The 27,707-nt window shown below is 40.3% G+C and overlaps 1 protein-coding gene across 3 annotated transcripts in view; it reads right to left on the bottom strand.

Moving 5' to 3' along the window:
• The window catches only part of TENM1 (teneurin transmembrane protein 1), a 665,414-nt gene that overhangs the window by 321,559 nt on the left and 316,148 nt on the right, over nt 1-27,707 (bottom strand). For 2 of the 3 annotated variants that reach the window (XM_028135671.2, XM_054717981.1), the window contains exon 6: nt 7,674-7,826. In XM_028135671.2, coding sequence (XP_027991472.2) covers nt 7,674-7,826 — 153 coding nt within the window. The remainder of the gene's footprint in view (nt 1-7,673; nt 7,827-27,707) is intronic. The other variant, XM_054717985.1, reaches the window with a different exon arrangement.

Genomic DNA, 27,707 nt, shown 5'->3' with positions numbered 1-27,707 from the left:
AGTATCATGAAATAAATGAATTTTTATCTACTAAAGATTATAAGTAAATTTAGAATTCAACCTCTTATTAGAGGTCCACAACTGTCATTGCATAAATTGCCTCCTATGTAATTAGGTTGTAGGTTTTAAAAAAAAGACAAAAATTAAGCAGTGCGCATGCACGTGCGTGCGTGCGTGTGTGCGTGCATGCGTGCGTGCGTGCGTGCGTGTGTGTGTGTGTGTGTGTGTGTGTTCTGTATTAAGGAGGAAAGAAAGTGTTTGCTGAACCTAGATCTTTGGTTTTGCAAATATAAGATTTGCAAAGTACTCTTAGAGAAGAGATATGTATTTGACTATATGCGTTGAGATCCTTAATCAAGACAGCTGTTTCTAAAACAATTGGCCTTTAGAAAAAAAATTTTAAAGAAAAGGCCCAAAGATGTGTGCTGAGCTAACAGTAAAGAGTGACTGGATTCTAATCTCAGCCCTGCCTGTAGTTAAAGTCTATTATGCAAGGCAAGTCACTTAACCTTCTTGTGTTTTCCTTTTCAACTGTAAAACAAGGGTAACAATTAGCTGCTACAGCATAAAACTGTTATGTGGATAAAAGCCATTAAAGTATTTTGAAATTGTAAATGCTCTCTAAGTGCAGACTGTTATTGTTACATACATGTCAAAATACAAATTTATAAGGCAGAAAACTGGGAATTAATTATTTGAATTACAACAGAATTCTCTACAAGTACTTTAAATGGCAAGTGTGGTTTACAAATTCTACAAATATACAGTTCAACCATTTTCCAGGAGTATACCCTTTTTGCAAAAATATGTCTACTTTTACTTGAATAGCTAATTGCACTTCCTTAATGGCAGATTTTGAATTCACTGACTCACAATGTATACACCTTAGCAATGAGCTAGTCCTACTGAGCTTCACCCAGCATTTGTCAAAGCCTTAGCAGCTGGGAAGAGAATGGAGAACAAGGAAATAAAAGGGGAAGGGAAGGAGAAGTGTGGCAGGAATCTTCCCTCCCCCCATGTTATCAAGAGAAATGTGACTCTTATCTATTCTATAGTTATAATTTCCTGATAAGATGTAATTTGCAAAAAGTGTTTCATTGTCCCTCTACCACATTCAAAAGGCTTGCATGTTGAAGGGGAGCAGAATTTGTCACCCCCAAATTTGCCTCTGTGGTATAAGGATTATTGGGAGCTGAAAGAGATAGCTTACATAGGAGAAGCTCAGAAAGCTCAGAAGTTACCCTTTTGCAGGAGACATTTATGTTAATAAGGGAAATCTCCATTTATAAGTGGTGTCTCTCTGTATCAGGAAGTGCAAGATGATTCTAAATTTCTAGAAACTCTTTTTTTTTTTAATATATTTTATTGATTTTTTACAGAGAGGAAAGGAGAGGGACAGAGAGCTAGAAACATCGATGAGAGAGAAACATCGACCAGCTGCCTCTTGCACACCCCCTACCGGGGATGTGCCCGCAACCAATGTACATGCCCTTGATCGGAATCGAACCTGGGACCTTTCAGTCCGCAGACCGACGCTCTATCCACTGAGCCAAACCGGTTTCAGCTAGAAACTCTTATAGATGGAGAATTAAATGACTTAAAATCTACATGACAACATTACCCCCTTTACAGTGCTTTGCCTCATAATTTTCCATAACTGGCTCCCCCCTTCCAACATTTTCCTTTGTCTTTAGCTGGAGATGGTATTTAAGATGGTGGTGGAGAGTTACTCAGCCTGCATATTTCCCATGTATACAAGAGGTATGCATGTTACTAAACTTCTGTTTTCTTTCTCAGTGCTTTTATTACAGGGGTGAGGGGGAAGGGAGGTGTCTCAGCCAGGAACCCAGATGGGTAGAGGAAAAATGATTTTTCCTCTCCTACAGAGCCAACTCCTGTATTTTTCAGATTAGAAGATGGAGCCAAGAAGTGAAGCTATAGTCACTACTTTGTCTTCACTAAAGCATTTTCATGACAGGCTACAAAAATATGTTATTTACATGGTCATATATATTCAGCACACACTGACTAGAAAATGTCATTTTTTTGTCAACTTCATGGAGATAGATCTGTAGGATGAATTTAAAAGAAATTCCAGTTTCCCCCAAGGCCAGCGTTTTGCAAAAATTGTAAAGGAAGTAAAGGCTGTCTTTAGTATTCTTAGTTCTCTGTCTCTCCACCAGCTCTTCATGTTCCTGGTGTTCTATTATGGAATCAACCTTCAGGAATGCAGTACCCTCAACTACTTAATAAGCTTGCTCCTCATTCAGATACAATGCTATCCATACCTTACCTACGGTAAGCCCTATGCTCCTGGAAAAGAGTGTTGATTAAGAAATCCCCTTAATCTTTCCCTACCCCTGAAATTCTTCCAGCCTTTTCTGTTTTATGAAATGGTTACACAAAACAAACAAAAATAACTAAATTAAAAAACACCTTCCCATATTATTTATTAGAAAAAGCTCTCTGTCCATTCTCTCAGGATTCTCATAAGAATTGCACATGACTCCCTTGTTTACTGGGGGCCAAGACCAAACACAAGCCAATCCCCTTTGCTGGAACCTGCTGAAATACCAGATACAGATGGAGAGGGAGGAACCTAGAAGTGATCAAAGTCCTCTCTGTGTCCCATTGTTTCAAGATAGTCCACTATACATTTGTTTACTAAATATTACCTCTTTTTATCTCCTTGTGAATTGCCTTACTGACCCCTCCATAGTTCTGAATGACATATATACCTCATTTTGCCTGTCTTTAGTATTTTCATGCTTATATAAATTCTCCATGCCTGTCTATTAAATTTTGATTTTCTCCTGTTAATCTGTTGTTTCAATTATTTGAACAAACAAAAGAACTAAGAAGGAAAGTTTCCCAGTCCATAACACAATTTATATTTACTTTGTATTATATTATTATAAGAACAGATGAAAAAAACAGAAGAGGTGAAACCACAAGTCCTGGGTTCTAGTTCCAGATCTCTCTGTGTGTTTTTGACTTGTCTGGACCTCAGTTTCTTCATCTTTAAATAAGAATGTTGGACTCGCTAATCTTTAAGATTTTAACATTGTATGCTTGTTGAAAGATTACACTGCAATTATTTTTAGTTCAATTTGTGGACACTACATGACTCAAGCCTAGGATATGTCTTTTATTATTTGTTCATATCCTTCTCTTTGTTTAAAGTTGTTACATAATGCTTAGCAGTTAAAAAGAGTTAGTTTTGACAAGTTTGTAAAATTTTAAGGTAGTACAGGCTGTTTTAGTACAATTCTTTCAATTCTATAAATGTTTTTCAAATAATAGACAACTGATTTTTCTGGTAGATCCAAAATGTGGTTGTGATTTATATCTTCTTTTGGAAATTAAATTCAAATTATTCAAATAAATGAAAACATTTTAGCATACTCAATGTCTATCATAAAATATTATTTTTTTCTTTCATTTGGAAAACTAAGTGGTGAGAAAATTCTTTATTTTCCTAATGAGAAACAGATACATGTAACTACAGTTAATAGAGAACCAATTACAGTAGAATTTGATTACTTTTCCATTCTACTATCCGGTGATGAAGGTGATGAAAATTAAAAAATAATAGATATTAAATTAGTACGTAGAGATCATACTTTAAAGAAACATCTAAATCCCAGGAAGGCTGTCATTCATGGAAAAGTTGATGCCAGTTTGAAAGTAGGGTCTGCCTAATAGGATGTCAATAAACTCAAAGTCATTTTCCAATCATTTGGTCTAATAATAATTACTGCTAACTAAAACAATGTGCATGGCACTATGCTATATGCTTTACTTCCATTGTTTCACTTATTCCTCACAACCCCCATATGAGACAGGTACTATTATTATTATTCTTATGTTACAGATGAGAATACTGGTTCAGGGAGGTTGTGTGAATTAACAGCCTGAATTGGAGAGCCAGTAAATGGCAGTGTCAATATCCAAAGTCAGATCTATCTGACTCCATAGTCCAGACACTTAATTACAGTGCTACAATGCCAAATTCTCTAGGAGAATAAAGAAAACAATGTAAAAGGAATGATCTGGTTTTCAGTTTTATATTTTAATTCATACAACAGCACTAAGACAAGCTTCTAGAACTGTACTTATGGGGGGGGGTTGATGCTAGAAAATCATAAAAGGAGACATCTGACCATTTGAAAATAGCCTTACATAACATCTTTTACAAGGTTTGGTTTAGTATACACATGGCATATGAAAGAGGAGCACTGTTTTTACTTGGTAAGTAATATGTAGTGAAGAACTAATATAGCAGAAGTATAATGTCTAGTTATAGTTAAGGTTTTGCTCAGACTTCCATGAAAGGTACGTTTAACATGAAAACTTGGTATATATGGCATTAACTCTTAATGATTTGTCTTAATAAAGTATTAAATTAAAATCAGTTTGGCCAGCCCATGTGTTGATATAATTGAGCATAAACTTAAAAATATTTTTCTTTATGAAACTTGTCATACCACATTAAAAATATAGGTGTATAGAATTTCTTGAAAATATATCATGAATAGACTGTAGGGCTTTGCTTTCATTGTATAAAGTATTTTTGTGGTTTTCATATAGGTTTTGTGTGTGGATTTCAATGTAGTGTAGAAGTTAAGAGGCAAGGCTCTGGAAATAACACCACAGGTTTCTAGTTCTCTGACCTTGGGCAACTTACTTAACTTCTCGGAGCCTCTATTTCTCATTTGGAAAATGGGAACCATAAAGTTAGCTTCATGATATAATACATGCTAAGTCTCTGGAACAATTCTTGCCATGTGATAATTGCTTCATAAATTTAAGTGTTCATCATCAAACTACTTTGTGGATAAGAATGATAGAGGTTTGAGTTAAAATACAGAAATGAATATGCTCTAATGACAACTGTTGGGGGAAGAAGAAATTTTACTCTACCCTTCTAGGTTCTTTAGGCTGGTCTAATAATTAAGTCTACATGAGACTGATTAATAAGAGAAAATAATAAGATTTAATTAATTAGGTATGTATGGGAGCCCCACCTAAATGAAAGGTTCAGAGACAGAAGGGAAAGCAAGGTATATGATATACTGAGCTAAGGGAGAGAGAGGTAAGATGTCCTGAAGCTTCAGAGGGGAAGAGGGTAATTTGCAGGATGACAAGAAGAGCAGATGTTCAGAAATTAGATGTTTGTCCTGCCCTATAGATAGGTCATAAAACGTTATTTCTGGTGATAATTTGTATTATGAGCTAGGCCCCAAATTTAAATTCTCTAAGGGAGAGGTAAAAATTTCTCTGGAGGCTGCAGGGTCTCAATTGTTTTCAGCTCAAAATGATCCACATGCCCAATGGCACATCTTGGGGAGGCCTGTCTGAGGCCTGTCTGATGATCTTCTGCTGTCTTGAATATTTAATTTTCCTCAAACAGATAATTCATGATTTTCAGTATGAATGGCAAGAAATGATATCAAGTGGTGGCTCTTGTACTTGCAGATAAGAAGAAATTGAATAGTAGGAGAGAAGGGAGAAAAAGTCCAAGACCAAGTGTATTGAGACCCTTCCCTCTGCCATCTGTGACCCTTATACTACCCATCAGCCCCTCTCAGCAGCAACAGTAAAATTGTAAGGAAAAGTCAGTCCAGGCTAAAAACAATGTTTCTAAATAAAGCAAACTGCATCATGAATTGAAAACGAAAACAAACCATAACATTTTCCTAAACTTGAGCATTAATTTTAACTGAGGCATAGACCAAAGCAAGTTACTTTTTCAAAAGCAAACAAAAATAAAACAAAACAAAACCCATGAATGACCCCCCCCCCTCAAAGAAACGAAAAAACACAAGTAATGAGTAGCAACCCAAACAACTACAAAATATCTTATTTGGAATTAGTGAACCAAAATAAAACTTTCTTACCCCTATAAAATTGTAAGCTTTTTGAGGGTAGGTTTGGATCATTCATTCACTCATATGAGAGTGTCTTCCAAAATGTATACAGACTTGGAATAATTATAAAGGAAGTATTTATTAAAATACATTTCATTTTCAAAATGTAAGAGCTATCAGTTGTTAAAGTATGCATACATTTTTGGGGGACAACCTGTATATGATATCATAAAAATATTTAGGATAGTGCAGGCTATACATTTTGTTTTCAATATCTACTTTTTGGATTGAACATGGCTAGAGTCTCTCTGTACTGAATCCTATTTCAAGAGAAATTGTAATAAAAACTTACAGCTATTTTCAATGCTTATATATTAACTAGAGGCCCAGTGCATGAAATTAATGCATGGGGGGGGGTCCCTCAGCCCGGCCTGAACCCTCCCCAATCCAGGACCCCTCGGGGGATGTCCAACTGCCTCTTGCAATTCGGGACCACTGCCTCCTAACCGCTCGCCTGCTTGCCTGCCTGATCACCCTTAACCCCTCGGCCTGCCTTCCTGATCACCCCTAACCACCTCTGCCTGCCTTCCTTATCTCCCCTAACTGTTCCTCTACTGGCCTGATCACCCCTAACTGATCCCTTGCTGGCCTGATCGCCCCTAACTGCTTCTGCCTCGCCCCACACCTGGGACCCAGGATTCCCTCTTCTAGCTGATCACAGGCACCCGGGACCCAGGCTTCCCTCCCTCTGGCTGGCCGCAGGCACCAGGACCTGGGCCAGCTTCACCTGGGTTGTCGCAGCCACAGGGGACTGTGGGCAGGTGGCTTCACCTGGGCTGCAGCCGCAGGCACCAGGAACTGCAGGGTGGGTGGCTTGTCCCTCTCCCGGGCCACAGCCCCAGCTGCTGGCTCCCGGGACTGCGGGGCGTGTGGCTTGTCCCTCTTCTGGGCTGCAGGTGCAGGCACAGCCACTAGCGCCTGGCACCACAGGGCAAGTGGCTTGACCCTCTCTTGGGCTGCAGCCTGGCTGGTCCCAATTCCTTTCTCATGAACTCATTTATGCCTGGCTGGTCCCTATTTCTCTCTCCCCAGTGTTGCATGTCTGAGCCATTACAGTATGATGGCGTGAGGGCGTGATGACATTTGCATATTAGTTCTTTATTATATAGGGTACTAAGTTCATTCAATGTGAATAAGATGTTGGGAGTGCTGGTACTGTGGCATTTATTGTAAATAAGTCAGGCAGTTCAAGCTTATGTTGTTTAAATTTAACAATTCAGTACTCAAAGTGCTTTTTTCTTTTCTCCAACCAGGAAGAATTCATGTTCTTTAAGTAGAAAAAATTCATGTCCCCACACTTTGACATAAACATTCACCCTTATATTAAGCATAAAAGGCTTTTTCTTATTATAAACAGAAGAAATTTCCATATTCCCTTTGTAAAATGTTATATGTAAATGCTGGGCTTGGGCACGGAGAACTTAATCAAAATGCCATGTTGCTTCAGGGTAGTTATATGTGAAATGCAATTTCCATTGTATTGAAATCTCCATCTAGTAAATATTTATCTATTTTTAAAATTGCCACATATTTGAAAAGTTTAATTGGTTTAAACTCAAGGCACTAGAGAAAGGAAAATTTGCTTTCAGAAGGCATTTACATGTATTTATTCTGTCCATGTAGAATACCTCTTTCAAGTGTTTGAGAATTTTAATGTGAAGTTAACCCATCCCAGATTTGGTTCTAATTACCAAATTAGAAGAAAAGTAATCAATAATCAACCCATCACTTTGATCACTGTACCTTTTTTCTCTGATTTATCGGAAACTTTTCCTCCAATTGGAGAGTAAGTAGTATCCATGGATTCGGTCCCTCTGTTCCCTTTGCTAACTCCATTTTCATAGAGCTGTCCTTCAACTGGTTGCAACTGCCAAGTCAGGCCGAACAAATGTACTGCTGCAAGAAAACAAGCCATACATGAACTTATTCCAGACTCACTGAGAAGGTCTCTAAACCAGCTGTTCCTTTGAACCTAAAAATATCATGATCAATTTTCTTATAGTTAGCCCAACCAACTTGGATTACATACCTACATCATACCTGTAGCTACTTTTCTAAGTAGCTGTTGTTAAATTTTAAGGATTAGAAGTTGGATAGTATTCTTTTATTATTATTACTAGAGGCCCAGTGCATGAAATTCATGCACGGAGGGGTGTGTGTGTGTGTGTGTGTGTGTGTGTGTGTGTGTTCCTCAGCCTAGCCTGCACCCTCTCCATCTGAGACCCCTCGAGGGATGCCCGACATCCCACTCACAGTCCAGGACTGCTGGCTCCCAACCGCTCGCCTGCCTGCCTGACTGATTGCTCCTAACCACTCTCCTGCCAGCCTGATCAATGCCTAACTGCTCCCCTGCTGGCCCAATTGCCCCTAACTTCCCTCCCCTACTGGCCTGGTCGCTCCTAACTGTCCTCCCCTGTAGGCCTGGTCGCCCCCAACTGCCATCCCCTGCTGGCCTGGTCACCCCTAACTGCCCTCCCCTGCCAGCCTGATTGCCCCTAACTGCCCTCCCCTTCCAGCCTGGTCACCCCTAACTACCTTCCCCTGCTGGTCTGGTCCCCCCTAACTAACCTCCCCTGCAGGCCTGGTCCCCCCCGACTGCCCTCCCCTGCAGGCCTGGTTGTCCCCAACTGCCCTCCCCTGCTGTTCTGGTCCACCCCAACTGCCCTCCCCTACAGGCCTGGGTCCCCCCCAACTGCCCTCCTCTGCCGGCCTGGTCACCCCTATCTGCCCTCCCCTGCAGGCCTGATCGCCCTCAACTGCCCTCCATTGCAGGGCTGGTCCCCCCCAACTGCCCTCCCCTGCTGGTCTGGTTCCCCCCAACTTCCCTCCTCTGCAGGGCTGGTTCCCCCTAACTGCCTTCCCCTGCAGGCCTGGGTTCCCCCCAACTGCCCTCCTCTACCGGCCTGGTCACCCCTAACTGCCCTCCCCTGCAGGCCTGATTGCCCCCAACTGCCCTCCATTGCAGGCCTGGTCCCTCCCAATTGCCCACCCCTGCTGGCCTGATTGCCCACAACTTCCCTCCCCTGCTGGCCATCTTGTGTCCACATGGGGGTGGCCATCTTTGACCACATAGGGGCAGCCATCTTGTATGTTGGAATGATGGTCAATTTGCATATTACCTCTTTATTATATAGGATATTTGCTGATTCCCACACAAGGATATTTTTCCACTGAGTATTTTAAAAAAAGAGTGGAAGGGAAGGAGGGAGGGAAGGAAAGAAAGAGGAGGGATGGAGGGAGGGAAGAAAAGAGAGAGAGAGAAAAAAGAGAGAGAGAGAGAAACACATTGATTAGTTGAATCCCTGACTGGGGCCAGGGATCTAACCTGTAATCCAGGTGTGTGCCCTTGACTTGGAATAGAACTCATGACCCTTTGATGTGCGGTTTGACACTCTAACCACTGAGCATACAGCCAGGGCTTGATAGTAATATTTTTAAAAATTGCCTTTTGGGAAGGCAATATGGCACTATTCAAAAAATATATCTTAGCCCAGCTAGTATGGTTCAGTGGTTGAGCATTGACCTATGAACCAGGAAGTCACAGTTTGATTCCTGGTAAGGGCACATGCCCAGGTTGCTGGCTTTATCCCCAGAGTGGAGCATGCAGGAGGCTGCTGATTCATGATTCTCTCATCATTGATGTTTCTGTCTGTCTCCCTTTCACTTCCTCTCTGAAATAAAAAAAAATATATTTTAAAAATATCTTAAAAACTTGGCTTACCCTTCTTTCCAAGAATTTCGATGAATTAACTATGAATGTGTATCAAATTACAAAGCTATTTATTGTAATATTTAAGAACTAGTACCAAGTTAGGATCAATCTAAATATTCATAAAAAAGAGATTAATTAAATAACTGGTGATGTTATAAATAATATAAGATTACATGGCTAGTAAATCATGTTGCAGAAGATGATGTAATGCCATGGTAAATATTTATAATGCATCAAATGAAAACCATTAGGCTACTACATAGTATGAATAGTACAATCTATAGTGTGTGTGTGTGTGTGTGTGTGTGTGTGTGTGTAAATGTATTCATGTCTGGGAAAAAAAAGGCTGGGGGGGATATATCCCAACATGATAACAGATAAGGCTGGCTGATGGAGGGTTTTTATTATCTTCTTTATGATTTCTGTATTATCCGTTTTTTTCTCCAATGAATATGTGTGATGTTTGCCATAGGGGGAAAAAGAAATTTTTGTTTTTAAAAGAAATGGATTAAAAGAATAACATTAAATTTGGCTGGGATGATCACAGATGATATAATGATAGAACTTGAAGGATGTGTAGGGTTTTGACAGGAGACAACAATGGAGGGGCAAAAAGTCAGGTTGTACAAAAAATGACTTTGTAATGCACGAGCTGTCTCTGAGGTAAAGGAAGTTGCTGGGGTTGAGTCTGAATTTAGCTATGTGTAGATGGTAGTGGAAGTTAAGGCTGGAAGGATAGATTAGGGCTGTATTGTGGAGGACACTGAATGCCACACAAGATATTTGAATTCTATTTACTAGGAAACAGGCAGGCATTGCTATTTTCTGAACAGATGAGTGATACAATCAGTTTACTTTAGGAAGATTAATTTGATAGCAATGGGGAGCACTGATGGTTTCTAGGCAAATAAATTATATCATCAGAGAACCTTTTGTAGAAAGATAAATCCTGTAGTAGTGGGGAGAAGAATGAATATGAGGCCTACAGATTTGACAACAACACAAATTGGGAAGGCATTACAATAATCAAGGTGAGGAATGAGTGTCTCAAATAGAGCAATGGCAGTGCAAATGCAAAGGTGATTCCTTAAGGAGAAATTACATGAATGTTATCTCAACATTTGGCAACAAGCTCGCATCTGCGTTTGTGTGTGTGCGTGCTCCTGCATGCTCATGCTTATGTGTAGGTGTGGGGGGTAGGCATAAAAAAAGTGAGGGAAAGGAAGAAATCCAAAATGGTTAAGGTTTGGGGCCTGCATAACTGAAACCATGGTAGAACCATTAATATAGTTAGAGAATTCCACACATAGCTGAACACTAGCAACAAATAGTACTGGACATGTGCTTACTGACTGATAATTAGTTGCTTTGGGGCAGGATGGGGTGATGGGAGGAATACAATGAATTCATCTTTGGAGATTCTGAGTTCCAGGGATCAATGGGCTATCCAGATAGTCATGGTAAACACAGTTTTGGAGGCCTGAAGTTCTGGAGAAATATTAAGGCTAGAGCAAGACTGCAGAGTCATATATGCACAGAGGCAACAATTGAAGTTACTAGGGTAAAAGAAGGAAGAGAATGTTAGGAGAAAATGGTGCCTAGGACGAAAGTTGGGGGAATCTTTTTATTTGTTTTCTCATTGCAATTTTCAACATCAACCAAATCTTACCTAAAGGAAAATAAGTGCATGTGTTCATAAGACATCTTATATTTTTCTTTATGTGCTTAGGCAGAATGAAAGGTGCTAATTTGTATGTCTAGCACTCATATATAGTATATGAATTAGCAACCGAGAATAGGAAAGCCAGCCAGATAGACTATTTAAAAATCATTCAACCAAGGAGGGGAAAATGGCAGCTAAATAGGCAGATCTGTTGTGCACCTCATCCCAAGGCCAGACTGGAAATACAACTAAATTGGAGAACATTCACCTGGAATTACCAACTGAGGTCTAGCCGAGGAGGAGACATATCAAGGAAGGACAGAAAACACCCAGAGACTGCACCTCCACAACAGCTTGCTTGACATGGTCAGGGGTGAGCCACATAGTCAGCCAGCCTGTGAGGAGATTCCATCCATGAATGAGACAATAACATTCAAGACTCAACTACAACAGGAGAACCCATATAACTCAAGCAAGAGACTTTCCTAGAGCCTCGAGCTCAGGAGATCTAAGAAAATGCACCACTGGGTCTCACAAGACAATGACTACATAAAACCACCACACACAAAGTCTGGGAGGCATAGCAGTTTGATCTAATACATAGAAACAAATACAAAGTGTCAGAAAAAAATGGGGAGACAAATGACCCCCAAATGAAAGAAAAGGAGGAATCACCAGAAAAGGAACTAAGTGAAATGGAGGCAAGCAATTTGTCAGATAAAAAATTCAGAGTAATGGTAATAAGGATGCTCAAAAATTAAGTGAGAACTACAAGCAACTTAATAAGAATTATAAGGAAATTAATAAGAATATTAAGGAACTTAATGAGGGCTACACCAATATAAAAAGAGAGGTTGAAAGAATAAATAAGAATCAATTGGAAATGAGGAATGACATAGCTGCAGTGAAGAACACTCTGGAAGGATTCAAGAGTAGTCTAGAAGAATATAGGGACCAAATCAGTTAATTAGAAGAAAAAAGAAGAAAAAACCCCCACCCATTTGGAGCAGCAAATGGGAAAAATTTTTAAAGCAGGAGGAAAGTTTAAGGGAGCTTTGGAACAACATGAAAAGTAACAACATTTGCATTGCAGGGGTACCAGAAGGAGAAAAATCCAAGCAAGGAATAAAGAACCTACTTGGAGAAATAATGGCAGAAAATTTATGGTGAGGGAAAAAGTCACTTAAGTTCAGGAAATAAAGAGAGTCCCAGCCAAGATGAACCACAAAATACCCACACCTAGGCACATAATTATTAAAATGGGAAACATTAAAGACAAAAAAAAGAATCTTAAAGACTGCAAAAGAGAGACAGAAACTTACCTACAAGGGAGCTCCCATTAGACTGTTAGCTGATTTCTCCATAGAAACACTTTGGGCCAAAAGGGAGTGGCATGAAGTATACAAAGTGATGAAAACGAAGGGACTGAACATAAGACCACTCTATTCAGCAAGGCTATCATTCAAAATCAAATATAAAATAAAGAGCTTCTCAGACAAAAAAAAGGCTAAAATAATTTATTACCACTAAACCAGCACTCCAGGAAGTGCTAAAGAGACTGGTGTAAAAAGAAGAAATAGAGAGAAAGAGAAGAACAGAGAAGAACACAGGCATAAAAAGTAAGAATGGCAACAAATAAGTACCTATCAATAATAACCTTAAGTGTAAATGGCTTAAATGCTCCAATCAAAAGGCATAGAGTAGCTAAATTGATAAGAAAACATGATCCATATATATGCTGTCTATAATAAACTCACCTCAAAACAACTTGCACAAAATGAAAGTGAAGAGATGAAAAACATTTTTTCAGGCAAATGGAAAAAAAATAAAGCTGGGGTAGCAATACTCATATCTGACAAAAATAGACTTCAAAGTGAAAGCCATAACAAAAGACAATGAATACCACTTCATAATACTAAAGGGATCAAAACAACAAGAGGATATAACTCTGGTAAACATATAGGCACCCAAAACAGGAGCATCCACATACATAAAAAATCTTCTGGAGGATTTTAAAGGAGGGATGGACAGCAATACAGTCATAGTGACAGACTTCAACATCCAACTGACATCAATGGATCAATCTTCTAGACAAAAAATCTACAAGGAAACAGCAATCCTAAATGACTCACTAGATCAGATGGAATTAATTGACATTTACAGAACACTTTACCCCAAAGCTACAGAATACACATTCTTCTCAAGTGCACATGGGACAGTTTCAAAGATAGACCACATGTTAGGACACAAACAAAGTCTCAAGTTCAAGAAGATTGAAATCATATCAAGCATCTTCTCAGATCACAATGGCATGAAATTAGAAATCAACTGCAATAAAAACACCTCAAAACATTCAAACACATGGAGGCTAAATAGCATGTTATTAAACAATGAATGGGTTACCAATGAGATCAATGAAGAAATAAAAACAATTCCTAGAAACAAATGAAAATGAACACACAACAACCCAAAATCTATGGGACACAATGAAAGCAGTCCTGAGAGGAAAGTTCATAGCACTACAGGCCTATTTCAGAAAACAAGTAAAACTGATAATAAACCATCTAACTCTACAACCTTCTAAAACTCAATCATGTAGAATCAGAAAACTTTAATAGGCTTATAACTATTGATGAAATTGAAACAGTAATAATAATAATAATAATAATAATAATAATAATAAAACACACCGGCAAACAAAAGCCCTGGTCTGGATGGCATCACAGGGAAGTTTTACTAAACATTCAAATAAGAACTAACACTTATCCTCCTCAAACTATTCCAAAAAATCCAAGAGGAAGGAACACTTCCAAGCTCTTTTTATCAGGCTAGCATTATCCTAATTCCCAAACCAGATAAAGACATTACAGAGAAAGAGAATTATAGGCCAATATCCCTGATGAACATAGATGCTAAAATCCTCAATAAAATATCAGCAAATTGAACCCTGGAATACATTAAAATGACCATACACCATGACCAAGTGAGATTTATTCCAGGGATGCAAGGCTGGTACAATATCCACAGATCAATAAATGTGATATATCACATATACAAATTAGAAGGTAAAGGTCACATGATCATATAAGTTGATGCAGAAAAAGCTTTTGACAAAATCCAACACCCTTTTTTTTTGATAAAAACTCATGGCAAAGTGGAAATAGAGGGATCATACTTCAACATAATAAAGGCCATATATGATAACCCTACAGCCAACATCATACTCAATGGGCAAAAACTAAAATCATTTCCCATAAGAACAGGAACAAAACAGGGATGTCCTCACCACTATTATTCAATATAGTACTGGAAGTCTTAGCCTCAGTGATCAGACAAGAAGAAAAAATTAAAAGGCATCCAAATTAGAAAGGAGGAAGTAAAACTCTTATTATTCAACAGATGACATGATATTGTATATAGGAAACCCTAAAGACTCCACCAAAAAACTACTAGATTTAATAAATTAATTCGGAAATGTAGCAGGATACAAAATTAACACCCAGAAATTGATGGCATTTTTAGACACCAATAATGAACTCTCAGAAAGAGAAACAAACAAACAAAAAGCCCATTTACCATTGCAATAAAAAAATTAAGATACTAATAAACTTAACCAAGGAGGCAAAAGACCTGTACTCAGAAAACTAGAATACATTGAAAAAAGAGATAGAGGAAGATATAAACAAGTGGAAGAAAATACCATGTACAGGGACTGGTAGAATCAACATGATTAAAATTTCCATACTACCCAAAACAATCTATACATTCTATGTAATCCCTATTAAAATACCAATGGCATACTTCAAAGATCTAGAACAAACACTATAAGAATTTATATGGAACCAAAAAAGACCCTGACTAGCCACCGCAATCTTGAGAAAGAACAAAGTTGGAGGAATCATAGTACCAGATATCAAGTTATACTACAAAGCTAATGAACTCAAAACAACCTGGTATTAGCAAAATAACAGACATAGAGATCAGTGGAACAGAACAGAGATACCAGAAATCGACCCAAGCCATTATGCTCAATTAATATTTGACAAAGGAGGCAAGAGCATACAATGGAGTGAAGACAGTCTCTTTAATAAATGGTGTTGGGAAAACTGGACAGGTACATGCAAAAAAAATGAAACTAGACCACCAACTTACTCCATATACAAGAATAAACTCAAAATGGATAAAAGACTTAAATGTAAATTGGGAAACCATAAAAATCTTAGAAGAAACCATAGGCAGTTAAATCTCAGACATCTCTCGTAGCAATGTGTTACAGATACATCTCCTAGGGCAAAGGAAACTAAGGAGAAAATAAACAAATGGGACATCAAAATAAAAAGCTTCTGCACAGCCGAAGGAACCATCAATAAAATGAAAAGAGAGTCCACTGTGTGGGAGAACGTATTTGCCAATACATCTGATAAAGGATTAATTTCCAAAATATATAAGGTACTCATACAACTTAACAAAAGGAAGACAAACAATCTAATAAAAAATGGACAAAGAACCTAAATAGACACTTCTCCAAAGTGGACATAAGGAAGGCCAAGAGACATATGAAAAAATGCTCAGTCACTAATCATCTGAGAGATGCAAATCAAAACAATGAGGTATCACATCACAGCTATCAGAATGGCTATCATCAACAGATCAATAAGCGGCAAGTGTTGGCAAGAATGTGGAGAAAAGGGAACCCTAGTACACTGCTAGTGGTAATGCAGACTGGTGCAGTCACTGTGGCAAACAATATGGGGTTTCCTCAAAAAATTAAAAATGGTACTGCTATTTGACCCAGTGATCCCACTTCTAGGAATGTATCCTAGGAAATCAGAAACACCAATCAGAAAGAATATATGCACCCCTATGTTCATAGTAGCACAATTTACAATAGTTAAGATTTGGAAATAGCCCCAATTCCCATCAGCAGATGAGTGGATCAAAAAGAAGTGGTACATTTACACAATGGAATACTATGCAGCTTTAAAAAAGAAGGAACTCTTACCATTTGCCACAGCATGGATGTACCTGGAGAGTATTATGCTAAGCGAAGTAAGTCAGTCAGAGAAAGATAAGTATCACATGATCTCACTCATATGTGGAATCTAATGAACAAAATAAATGGATGAACAAAATAGATCCAGAGACTTAGAACCATGAAGAGACTGAATTTCAGAAGGAAGGTCGGGGTGAGGGTTATGGGGAGAGAGATCAATCAGGGAACTTCTATGCATATATGCATAGCTCATGGACATAGTCAATAGTGTGGCAAAGGTTTGGGAGAGGTGGGTGAAGGGAGGAAGGGTCAATAGGGAAAAAATAACAACAAGAAGAACAAAAACCCAAAGCAGACATCTGTAATATTTTCAACAATACTAGTAAATATAAATTAAAAATAAAACAAAAAAATAATTCACCCACTTTTTGTTGGAGCTAAAGATATTTCTAATACCTACCTTCTAATTTATCTTTTAAATATTTAAGCATTTTATTGGTTTATATCCTTTATTTGGGTTAAAGTCAGTGCTGCCTGATGAATTTCTGTTGCAATTATTGGAAACAATTGAAACTCAAGTCATAGTGGTTCTAAGTAAGGTGCAATATAGCATGCTAATAAAGCTATGTTAGTGACATCTCTGAGATTATCTTGCCAAAAGACTCAAAGTATGGTTGGTTGAACATACTTGCTCCATTTAAAGCTGTTGATCAGTTTTATAGAAAGTATGGTCTATTCTGCCCCACAAATACTTTGAATATGATGGATATTAAACACCATATTGAAAATGTGTTTCATTCCTTCGGTTCAGTTACTTTTGTGAATTAGATGAGCCGTAAGGAGCAAAAGGCACAGTAGTTCTCATTTTGAAGATCAAGGGGCCTATTTTATATACTTTATTTAAGTTAAGCCAGTTTCCTGATGGTGCTAAAAAATGAGAGAGAAAATGCATGGCTGAGAATCACTTCAAAATAATAAGGTAAAGATTAATTTTCACCATCAAATGAAATGAACTGCTTTTAGCCAATCAAGACACATAAAGAGGTATGGGCACATTTAGTAGAATATCCTTTGAGGGTGGTAAAGCTTTATAATTTTTTGAGTTTACTATGTCTTCTCCAGACAACAAACTATTTCTAGTGTCTAGTTGTATGATTATATAATGAAAGTTACATTACTTGTTTCAGGCTATGGCTACTATGGCAAGGCTAATGGTCTTTTCTCTCCTCCAAACTGAACTTCAAAATACTGAGTAGTGAAAGGAATTAAAAAACTGCACTTATATGCAGGGCAAACTGAGGTAACTAAATAACTAGTATTTCAGTTCTATTAGAAAAAAGCAATATTTTGTTCATATTAAGACCAATAAATAAAATTATGTTGATGTATGTGATATACCCACACACCACTAGAAAGATATGGTAGTAATTCCACTATGAGATGTATTTATTGATTCATTAAACAAGTATTTTCAAAGCATATCTGGGCACTCTGGGAATGCTGAGAATACAAGAAAAGGCTATCAAAATATTTAACAGCCAGAACAGCAAAGGTACTGGCTGGACAATATGGATATTTGATATAAACAACCAATATAGTCTAACAAGGACACACACTGGTTGCATATCAGCCTTGGCTAGAGAATGAAGAAGATAGGGTCCTTTGCTACTAGTGGATTTCTATCAAGATCTCTGCTATGTGTTTATAACCACACTGTTGAGGCAAGTCCCCCAAACCACAGTATAAATATTATGACACAACTGACTAGAATTAAGGGAATACCAGTAATGAACAAATAGAGCAGTATTCAATTATATTCATCTATTGATTCAACAAATATTTTTTTAATGACTACTTTGTACCAGACACTATTTTTCTCTAAGTTTACAGCAGTGAATAAAATTTTTAAAAAGCTCCAGCCTTTTAGGAACCATATGAGAGGGTGGTGGGTTCAGTAGGGCAGACAGTTAACATGATATAAATAATATAATATAGCTGTTACCATAATATAATATAATATAATATAATATAATATAATATAATATAATATAATATAATCCTATCTAATAAAAGAGTAATATGAAATTAACCATCACTCCGCTACACCCACAAGCCACGTCCACCAGCCAATCAGGAGCGAGTATGCAAATTAACCCAACCAAGATGGCTGTGGCCACAGAGTCAGCAGGAGGCTTGGGTTTCCCCGGCATTGGAGGAAGCCAAGCTTTCTGCACACCCAGGCGGGCCCAGGCCTCCACTCAAGGCTACAAAGTTTCAATTATAGAAGATAAATAAATCCCAACAAAGATGGCGGTAGCCACGGAGCTGGAGAGAGCAGGAGGCTTGGGTTACCCCCGGCGATGGAGGAAGCCAAGCTCCCACAGCCCTGGCCTGCCTTGGCCTCCACTACAAAGTTTCAATTATAGAAGATAAATAAATCCCAACAAAAATGGCTGCAGCCACGGAGCAAGCAGGAGGCTTGGCTCCGCTCAAGGCTACAAAGTTTCAATTATAGAAGATAAATAAATCCCAGATACCAGGGCCTCCACTTGGGTTGCCGGGGGGCGTGGCTGGCCTGCGAACCACCACAGGCCCCACGCCCAAGCTGCCCCATGCCCCAAGGGAACCCCCACCCTGATCTGGGACACCCTTCAGCGCAAACCAGCCAGCCCCCACCCGTGCACCAGGCCTCTATCCTCTTGAAGGAGGTAATATTTGAATCAAGAATTGAATGACATGAACCTATATGAATATCTAGTTGAGGAACCTTCCTGATGCAAAGAACAGCAATTACACAAAACACTGAGTATTGTATTGAATGTGTGAGGAACACCAAAGAGCCCAGTGTGACTGTAGCTCAGCCAAGAAGAGTGTTAAGAAAACTCATAGACCTAGCTGGTTTGGCTCAGTGGATAGAGCATTGGCCTGCAGACTGAAGGGTCCCAGGTTCTATTCCAGTCAAGGGCACATGCCTGGGTTGTGTGCTTGATCCCCAGTTGGGGGCGTGCAGGAGGCAGCTGATCAATGATTCTCTCTAATCATTGATGTTTCTATCTCTTTCTTCCTCTCTGAAATCAATAAAAATATATTTAAAAAAAAAAAAGAAAACTCATAAACAGAAGGATTGGACTTGTAATCCTGTTATCTCTGTGCTATAACTAACTTCAGAAACTGGTCACAAATAAACTACAAATGAAAAGTAATGAAACTAAAATCATAAACCTAAAAGTAAGGATTGCTGGTAATAGTAGATTTAATATAAGTGTTCCTGACCCCAAAGTCAAAGTTCTTTTTACCTAAAGACATACATAAAAAATATACATCCTCAATGAGTAGATATGGACACTACCCAGATATCTCAGGGAGTACTTTACTGAAATTCAATGTTTGAACAGAATGTGCATGCCTATTTAGATATTCCAAGAGTAATGTCTTTTCAGGTGATTAAGGATGGCAGTCCTTAAAGCTCTCCTTAAAAAAGGTACCCGAGTGCCAAGCTCTGTACATTTTATAATTATTATCCTTTTTGTTTTAGCCAAGTGTGAAGAGCTATGCTATGAAATTATAAATTTATTACAAAGTTAAAGTAACATGAATTATTTTGCTATCCCCAATTGCCAAACTTAATCAAATACCTTGAATCTCTTGCACATTTCCATAGGCTGCACCTCCAAGTCTCTCAGCAGTTACTTCCTTGTTCTCAGTGTTAAGGTGCTGGAATTTGGCCTGACCAGTGTGGCTCAGTGGTTGAGCATCAACCTATGAACTAGGAGGTCATGGTTCAATTCCCAGTCAGGGAACATGCCCAGATTGTGGGCTTGATCCCCAGTGTGGGGCATGCAGGAGGCAGCCAATCAATGAACCTCTCATCATTGATGTTTCTATCTCTCCCTCTCCATTACTCTCATTATATAAAGACTAGAGGCGCAGTGCATGAATTCATGCACCAGTGGGGTCCCTCGGTCTGGCCTGTGGGACTGGGCCAAAACCGGCTCTCTGACATCCCCCGAGGGGTCCAAGATTATGAGAGGGCACAGGCCAGGCTGAGCGACCTCACTGGTGCACTATCGGGGCTGGGGAGGGACGCAGGAGGTTGGCCAGCCGGGGAGGGACTGCAGGAGGGTTCCAGGGCATGTCCAGCCAGTCCCACTCAGTCCTGATTGGCTGAACCCCAGGAACAAGCTAACCTACCAGTTGGAGTGTCTGCCCCCTGGTGGTCAGTGCACATCATAGCAAGCAGTTGCACAGCCTTAGCATATCATTAGCATATTACGCTTTGATTGGTTGAACGGACAACCAAACAACCGCACACTTAGCATATTAGGCTTTTATTATATAGGATGTTGGACTTTGTTTCTCCTGGTGGTCTCTAGTAATATTCATAATTGATAATGTTTCCCCATTCCATTCCCCTTCAAAAGACAGAAATTCACTTATAAGGGAGAGAACAGAATAGTTTCAGAAGTAAATATAGAAAATATGTGCTAAGTGACTTATGTCTATACTGTCCATTATGGTAGCCACCTGCCACATGTGTCTATCAAGCACTTGAAATATGGCTAGTCAGAGTTGAAGACTTAGTATGAAAGAAAGAATGTAAAATATTCAGTTAGATATTTTGGATATACGTTCAATTAAATAAAGTGTATTTAAAGTAATTTCACCTGTTTCTTTTTACTTTACTATGTGGCTACTATAGAATTTTAAATGATATATGTGGTTTACATTGTTTTTCTACTGGACAGAGCTGATCTTGACTATCCAGAACATTTCACAAAAAGATGTGATATTTCTCTTTTAGTACCCTATCATAGAACCTGCCATGTTATATTGAAGATATCTATTTATATTTGGGACTCATCATTATTAAGCACCCAAAGAGCAAGGATCATGTCTTCCTCAGTTTTCTATCCCTGGTACATAACAGCACCTGGCAGTCAGGCAGTACTCTGCTCATGCACTGCTGATAGGACTGTAAAGTGGTCAAGTGGCTTTGCAAAGCAATTTGTGATATCTAGAAAATTTAAATTGGAAATACTCCTTGACCAAGGTATTCTTTTAGGAAACTTCACTAAAGAAATAATCACATTGTGTGCATAAAGGGATGTGCACAAGCAAATTCATTATAGCCTTGTTAATATACTGACTGTTATTATAGTGATACAACAACAATAACAACAACAAAAAACCCCACCAATATATCCATTTATGGGATACTATGAAATCCTATGTAAGAAGCTAAAGGACTGATACTGAGAACCTGTCCAAAGAGATGACAATTAAATGTAGTGCGGGATCCCAAATAGGATCCTGGAACAGAGAAAAGGTAATAGAAAAACTCTCAGTTGAGTTAACAGCATCAGACCATTATTAATTTCTTACTTTTCATAATTGTACTGTGGTGATACAAGAGGATAACACTGGCAGGAGCTGAATGACAGGTGTACAGGAATTCTGTGCAACTTTTCTGTAAATCTAAATTTATGTCAAAATTAAAAGCCAAAAAGGGAGAATAAGGACTGAATCAGTGTTGTGCTGCAGCTGGTTGTACACATTTTACCAATTCCACCTTCAGTGACTTTACAATGATAGTTGAAATCGCCTATGGCAGGTATATTAACACTCCAGAAATCAGCAAAAGCTACAAATCAAAGCTTTTTTTTTTTTGCCCAAAGAGCTGGTTATTAAACATTTATCAGCATACCACTGGATGACCTACATGTTTTGACATGGAAAGAGCTCTAAGATTTGTAGGAAAAACATTGTAGAACAATAGATATCTTATGATCCTATTTAAGTAAAGAAAATATGTGTCTCCATATATGTATATCTATATATATAAAGCCCTAATATGCAAATAGACCGAACAGTGGAACAACCAAACAACCGGTTGCTATGACGTGTGCTGACCACCAGGGAGTGTGAACGGAACATGGCAGGCATTGGTCACAGCGGGATGGTGGAGCAGGTGAGTGGGGGTGCCAGATCAAGGCGGGACACCGGTTGCTGTCATCAGGGTAAGTCTCTGGTGGTTATTGAAAATTCTTTGCTCCTGCATGCTGCGGTCCCACCTGGTTCTCGCACCTACTGCTGGAGCCGGAGCCACTGCTCACACCCACTGCGAGCGCCTGGCACCAGTCCTGATCACTTGGTGCCATCAGCGGGTGCAAACAGTGGCTGCCAGACCTGATCACCCCTGAGGGCTTCTCCACCTCCCCCTGCTCCTGAGGGGCAATCGGGGCAGCAGCCGCCACTCGCGCCTGCCTACGGTGCCAGCCCTGCTCGCACCCAATGCTGGTGCCAGCCCCAATCACTCTGCACTGTGAGTGGGTGTGACCGGGGCCGGTGCTGTCAGCTCATGGGAGCAGTGGCTGCAGGAGCAGGGCTGCCAGCAGAGAGGGAACCAGGGGCCACAGTGGGAGGAACCAGGCCGAGACTCGCTCTTGTGCCCACCGCAGCCTTGAGGCCCACAGTTCCTTTCAAGGTGCATGAATTCATGCACTGGGCCCCTAGTGTGTGTGTGTGTATATATAAATATGCTTAGAAAGACAACTGGCGCCACTGGACCCGGATGAGGCTGGGTCCCTGGGCCCGGGTGAGGCCATGTGCCCCTGGGTCCGGGTGAGGCCTTGCGCCCCTGGGTACGGGTGAAGCCGGATCCTGGGTCCGGGTGAGGCCGTGTGCCCCTGGATCCATCCGGGTGAGGCTGGGTCCCGGGCCCGGGTGAGGCCACGCGCCCCTTGGGTCTGGGTGAGGCCACGTGCCCCTGAGTCCGGGTGAAGCCGTGCCCCTGGGTCCGGCCGAGACCAAACCAGAGGGAGTCGGACCTCCGTTACCACCATTTGTCCACCATCCAGAGCTGAGGGGTCAGTGCTGACATGTACACATAAGGAACTGGTGGACATTGAAATTGGGTCTCAAAAGAACTGTTGGTCCAGAAAGAAACTCACTACAGACTGATTCATTTGCCTGTCAGCATAACTATTATTGCTCGTCTCACATTCAGTTCTTATAAGTATATATCTAGTGACATATGATCTCGCTCATCTAGGGGAAATGATGAACAACATAGACTGAGGAACAAGAACAGAACCAGAAACAAGGAGGCATCAATCGGACTATCGGGCCTAAGAGGGAGGATAGGGGAGGGTGGGGGGAGGGGGGAGAGATCAACCAAAGGACTTGTGTGCATGCATATGAGCCTATCCAATGGTTAAGTTCAACAGGGGGTTGGGGCATCCGTGGGGAGGGGTGTGGGATGGGAATGGGGGGATGAAGACAAATATGTGACACCTTAATCAATAAAGAAATTTAAAAAAAAAAACTTAAAAAAAAAAAAAAAGACAACTAGAAGGATTAATACCAAACTATTGGTCTTTAGAGTGGGAATCTGGGGGAACTTCAACATTTCCATAGTATTGTTAGAATCGTTTACAATGATAATGCATTTATATATTGTTATATAATAAAAAATACTAGGTACTTGAAAAACCTTTTTTAAAGCTAAATGAATAGATGTATTGTTTTGTTCCATCTCTTTTATTATCATTTTTGGTCTAAAATAGAATCTTTCAAAACATTTAAAGTGGCAAAACAATTCAGAAATTAAATATGAATAACCCCAAACACAGAAACAGAACTCTTTTTTATCAAAAGGAATTGGTAGAAGGGTGTCCAAAAGCCTTATCCAAATATATACTTTTAAATATACTGGCCCCCAAAATTATCCTCAAAATATCTGAATAAGAAAAATTGGGGTATTGGGAAAAATTCTTTTCCGGAAGTTAAATTTATTGGAATACCTTTCTGATACTAGTGTCAGGAGATATGAAATCTTCCGTGTAATTCTGTATCATTTGGTGTTTTGTCTCTACTCTTTTATAGTTAATATTTGAATCTACTTAATAATAAAGTCAATATGGCTTTGATAACAAACATATAAGTAAAGTTTGAGATTGTAATATTTGTGAGGCAAATCTTGCATCTCAAAACACAAACATATTCAGCTAAGGATTCTAAATTTATTTGTTGCAATAATTTTTGGTGTTATTGCCTATTCTAGTAAATAAAACTATTCAGAAAGTTTGAAATCTGTCTCACAAATAAAGTCCTGCCCATTATGGATAATGCCATGTTTCAAATCATGCCAGGACAAAAGCATATAATATATTTTTTAGATACTTTTTTTCTTTTTTCAGCAATTTTGCCCCCTTATCAGTTCCCTTACATATTTTGCATCATGTTCCTTTAGGCTAAGGAACACTACTAAGTTTGTATTTTACTTCCAAAGCTTGTCAAAGCTACAGTTCTACTTGTATGTTGGACAGTTACCTTCCTGAAAAATATGTCAAGTCCATTACCCAGATGGTGACCCCTGATGACTTCAGACTTTCAAGTTAACTCCTATGGGAAACAATCTCACCAGACCAGTCCTTCAGTGGATGTAATGTTGAGATAGATGCTTTCACAATAAGAAATATCACTGCAAAAATAAATGTTACTTGAATTAAATTCACTGACAGCTAATGTGATAGAAACCGGGTTATCTTTCCATATTAAAATGAATTCCATTCTCATTACATTAAACATCAAATTTTTATATGTGTGAACTATAGCCTTTTGATAAATTACCTTCAGATCTTTGTTTTATCCTGGTAATAACCAGGTTACATGCAGGATTGAAAACCACTGGTTTTCAGAAAAGATTTTTTCAAGAACTAAATAAAGGAAGTAATGCCTGTTTATTTATGGTACCTTACTTTTGCCTCAGCAGTTTCATTTAAGTTTTCTATTTTTTTTCCTAGGGTTAAACATATACATTTTCTGCTAAAACTAGTGGCCCAGTGCATGAAATTCATGTACGGGGGGTAGTGGTGGGGGCCGGTGTGTGTGTCCCTCAGCCCAGTCTGCACCCTCTCCAATCTGGGACCCCTGTGGGATTGGGACTAAACTGGCAGTCAGACATCCTTCTCGCAATCTGGGACTGCTGGCTCCTAACCCAGTGGTTGGCAAACCGCAGCTCACAAGCCACATGTGGCTCTTTGGCCCCTTGAGTTTGGCTCTTCCACAAAATACCACGTGCGGGCGTGCATGTACAGTGCGATTGAAACTTTGTGGCCCAAGCGCAGAAGTCGGTTTTTGGCCTGGGCGAGTCTATTTTGAAGAAGTGGTTCTAACGCCGAGCCACACTCAAGGGGCCAAAGAGCTGCATGTGGCTCATGAGCCGCAGTTTGCTGACCACTTTCCTAACCGCTCACCTGCCTGCCTGCCTGATTGCCACTAACCACTCTGCCTACCGGCCTATTCACCCCCAATTGCCCCCCCCGCCAGCCTGCTCACCCCCAACTTCCCCCCCTGCTAGCCTGATCACCCCCAACAGCCCCCCCTGCCAGGCTGCTCACCCCCACCTGCCCTCCCTGCCAGGCTGCTCACCCCTAACTGCCCCCCTGCCAGGCTGCTCACCCCCAACTGTGCCCCCCCGCTGGCCTGATCATCCTCAACTGCCCCCCTGCTGGCCTGCTCACCTCCAACTTCCCCCCATGCTGGCCTGTTCACCCCAACTGACCCCCACAGATGGCCTGCTTGCCCCCAACTGCCCTCCTGCTGGCCTGATCACCCCCAACAGCCCCCCCACTGGCCTAATCACCCACAACTGCCCTCCCCTCTTGGCCCCTAACCGCCTCTCCCTCAGCACCATCACCATGGCTTTGGCCAGAAGAAATGTCCAGAAGGTCTCCTAGAAGGTCTCCCAGTCTAATTAGCATATTACCCTTTTATTAGTATAGAGGTCTGGTGCACAGGTGGGGGCCGGCTGGTTTGCCCTGAAGGGTGTCCCGGATCAGGGTAGGGGTTCCCTTGGAGGGCGGGGCAGCCTGGGTGAGGGGCCTGTGGTGGTTTTCAGGCCAGCCACGCCCCCATTGGGGTGGGGGTCCCAACAGGGGATGGTCCCGGCCTGGGCGAGGGGCTGGGCAAGTTTGCAGGCCAGCCATGCCCCCATGGGGTGAAGGTCACCACTGGGGTGCCTGGCCAGCCTGGGTGAGGGGCTGAGGGCTGATTGCAGGCTGGCCATGCCCCCCAGCAGTGACCCTCACCTCATGGCAGTGTGGCCAGCCTGGGTGAGGGGCTTAGGGCCATTTTCAGGCTGTCCACACCCCCTTTAGGGTTGGGGTCCCTGCTGGGGTTCCTGGCTAGCCTGGGTGAGGGGTTGATGGCTGTTTGCAGGCTGGCCACGCCTCCCAGCAGGAACCTTCACCCTGATGGTGACATGACCAGTCTGGGTGAGGGGCTGAGGGCTGTTTGCAGGCCCTTCCTTCCGTGGCCGGCCTGGGTGGCCGGCCTGGGCAACCCAAGCCTCCTGCGCTCAGGCTGGCTCTAAGGCCTCCACCCACAGTCCCCTCCTTCAGCGGCCAGCCCAGGCAGGTGGGAAGCTTGGCTTCCTCCATCACTGGGGGCGACCCAAGCCTCCCACCTGCTCTGGCTGGCTCCATTGCCACCACCATCTTTGTCCCACTAATTTGCATATTCCCTCCTGATTGGTTGTGTGTGTCGCAGAGTGATGCTCAATTACCATATTACTCTTTTATTAGATAGGATATTATCTGTGCTTGCACTACATCATGAACATAAACATACTTAAATGATCCTTTTCAAAGCAATTTGAGTGGAGTCAATATGGCTTTGAGATCCCTTTCAAACATTTTTTAAAAGCCTGAAAAACTGTTGTGTAGGGTATGGCAGAATTTCTTTTAGAAAAAAGGACTTCAGTAATTTAAAAAATAAGCAAAAAAATGGCATTTTAACTTGAACAGTTTTATGTAACACATTTTGCAAGTCTGCCACAGTGAAACAGTAAAATTAAATGCCAATTAAAGAAAAGAGACAGTACAACAGAGGCAACGAGGACACCTTTCTTGTTGCACCACATGTTTGGAAATCTATATTTCGTCTTCTAAATGAAATGCATTCTTCTCTATTGCAGCACACTTTTGTTGCCTTAGTACGGTCCTAGTTTTATTCAAGGCTAGGAAAGATTCTATCAAGGTAATAAATCATTTTAATATCCCAGTTCTATATTATATTATCTTAAAACTTTCATTTATAAATAATATTTATAAATAACATGTCTATTTGGGTACCTTATCACAGGTTTAATATATGATCTCCATTTGCAGTTGCATAACAGGCCCATCTGTGTATTCCTTATCAGACAGACACAATTATTTAGTGTTTTCATCTCAAGCTACAGCACCAATAGGTGCTCTCCATAACTCAAATATTATTTACTTTTGTATTATTATTTGCTTTATGGAGTCAGGAGAAATAAGCAGTATAGTGATGAGATAATTTTTGTTTTAAAAAAACCCAACTTAATGAATAATGCAGCAGAAATATTAATTTAGCCAGGAATTA

The sequence above is a fragment of the Eptesicus fuscus genome, chromosome 1 (genome assembly GCF_027574615.1).
Source record: "Eptesicus fuscus isolate TK198812 chromosome 1, DD_ASM_mEF_20220401, whole genome shotgun sequence".
NCBI classification, from domain to species: domain Eukaryota; kingdom Metazoa; phylum Chordata; class Mammalia; order Chiroptera; family Vespertilionidae; genus Eptesicus; species Eptesicus fuscus.
The sequence above is the reverse complement of the archived record's forward strand: the minus strand, read 5'-3'. Positions and strand labels throughout refer to the sequence as shown.